The sequence below is a fragment of the Rhinopithecus bieti genome, unplaced genomic scaffold (assembly GCF_001698545.2).
Source record: "Rhinopithecus bieti isolate Rb0 unplaced genomic scaffold, ASM169854v2 scaffold_70968, whole genome shotgun sequence".
NCBI lineage: Eukaryota > Metazoa > Chordata > Mammalia > Primates > Cercopithecidae > Rhinopithecus > Rhinopithecus bieti.
The window spans coordinates 1-707 of record NW_016870499.1 but is presented as its reverse complement, the minus strand read 5'-3'; the positions used below and the strand labels follow the sequence as shown (position 1 = coordinate 707).

The window sequence follows — 707 nt, the reverse complement described above, 5'->3', positions numbered from 1 at the left end:
GCTTCCTGTCAGGGCTGGCCTTGCTGTCTGTCCTCCTCTATGCCACTGCCCTTGTTCTCTGGCCCCTCTACCAGTTCGATGAGAAGTATGGCGGCCAGCCTCGGCGCTCAAGAGATGTAAGCTGCAGCCGCAGCCATGCCTACTACGTGTGTGGCTGGGACCGCCGACTGGCTGTGGCCATCTTGACAGCCATCAACCTACTGGCGTATGTGGCTGACCTGGTGCACTCTGCCCGCCTGGTTTTTGTCAAGGTCTAAGACTCTCCCAAGAGGCTCCCATTCCCTCTCCAACCTCTTCGTTCTTCTTGCCTGAGTTTTCTTTATGGAGTACTTCTTGCCTCTGCCTTTCCTATGTTTTCCTCTTCCTGTCTCCCCTCCCTCCCACCTTTTTCTTTCCTTCCCAGTTCCTTGCACTCTAGTTCTTGGATGCATCTTCTTCCTTCCCTTTCCTCTTGCTGTTTCCTTCCTGTGTTGTTCTGTTGCCCACATCCTGTTTTCACCCCTGAGCTGTTTCTCTTTTTCTTTTCTTTTTTTTTAAGACGGAGTCTCACTCTGTGGCCCAGGCTGGAGTGCAGTGGTTCAGTCTTGGCTCACTGCAACCCCCGCCTCCCGGGTTCAAGCGATTCTCCTGCCTCAGCCTCCCAAGTAGCTGGGAGGACAGGTGTGAGCTGCCACACCCAGCCTGTTTCTTTCTTCACTCTGTTTTTT

The 707-nt window shown here is 53.6% G+C and overlaps 1 protein-coding gene across 1 annotated transcript; it reads left to right on the top strand.

Annotated features, from left to right (window-relative positions):
- Positions 1 to 5: 5 nt before the first annotated feature.
- Positions 6 to 257, top strand: LOC108525568 (myeloid-associated differentiation marker; the record flags this gene model as incomplete). Its single annotated transcript, XM_017866502.1, has 1 exon — positions 6 to 257. A coding segment is annotated over one exon (252 nt), but the record flags the coding sequence as incomplete, so codon positions are not given.
- Between the last annotated feature and the right edge of the window lie 450 nt (positions 258 to 707).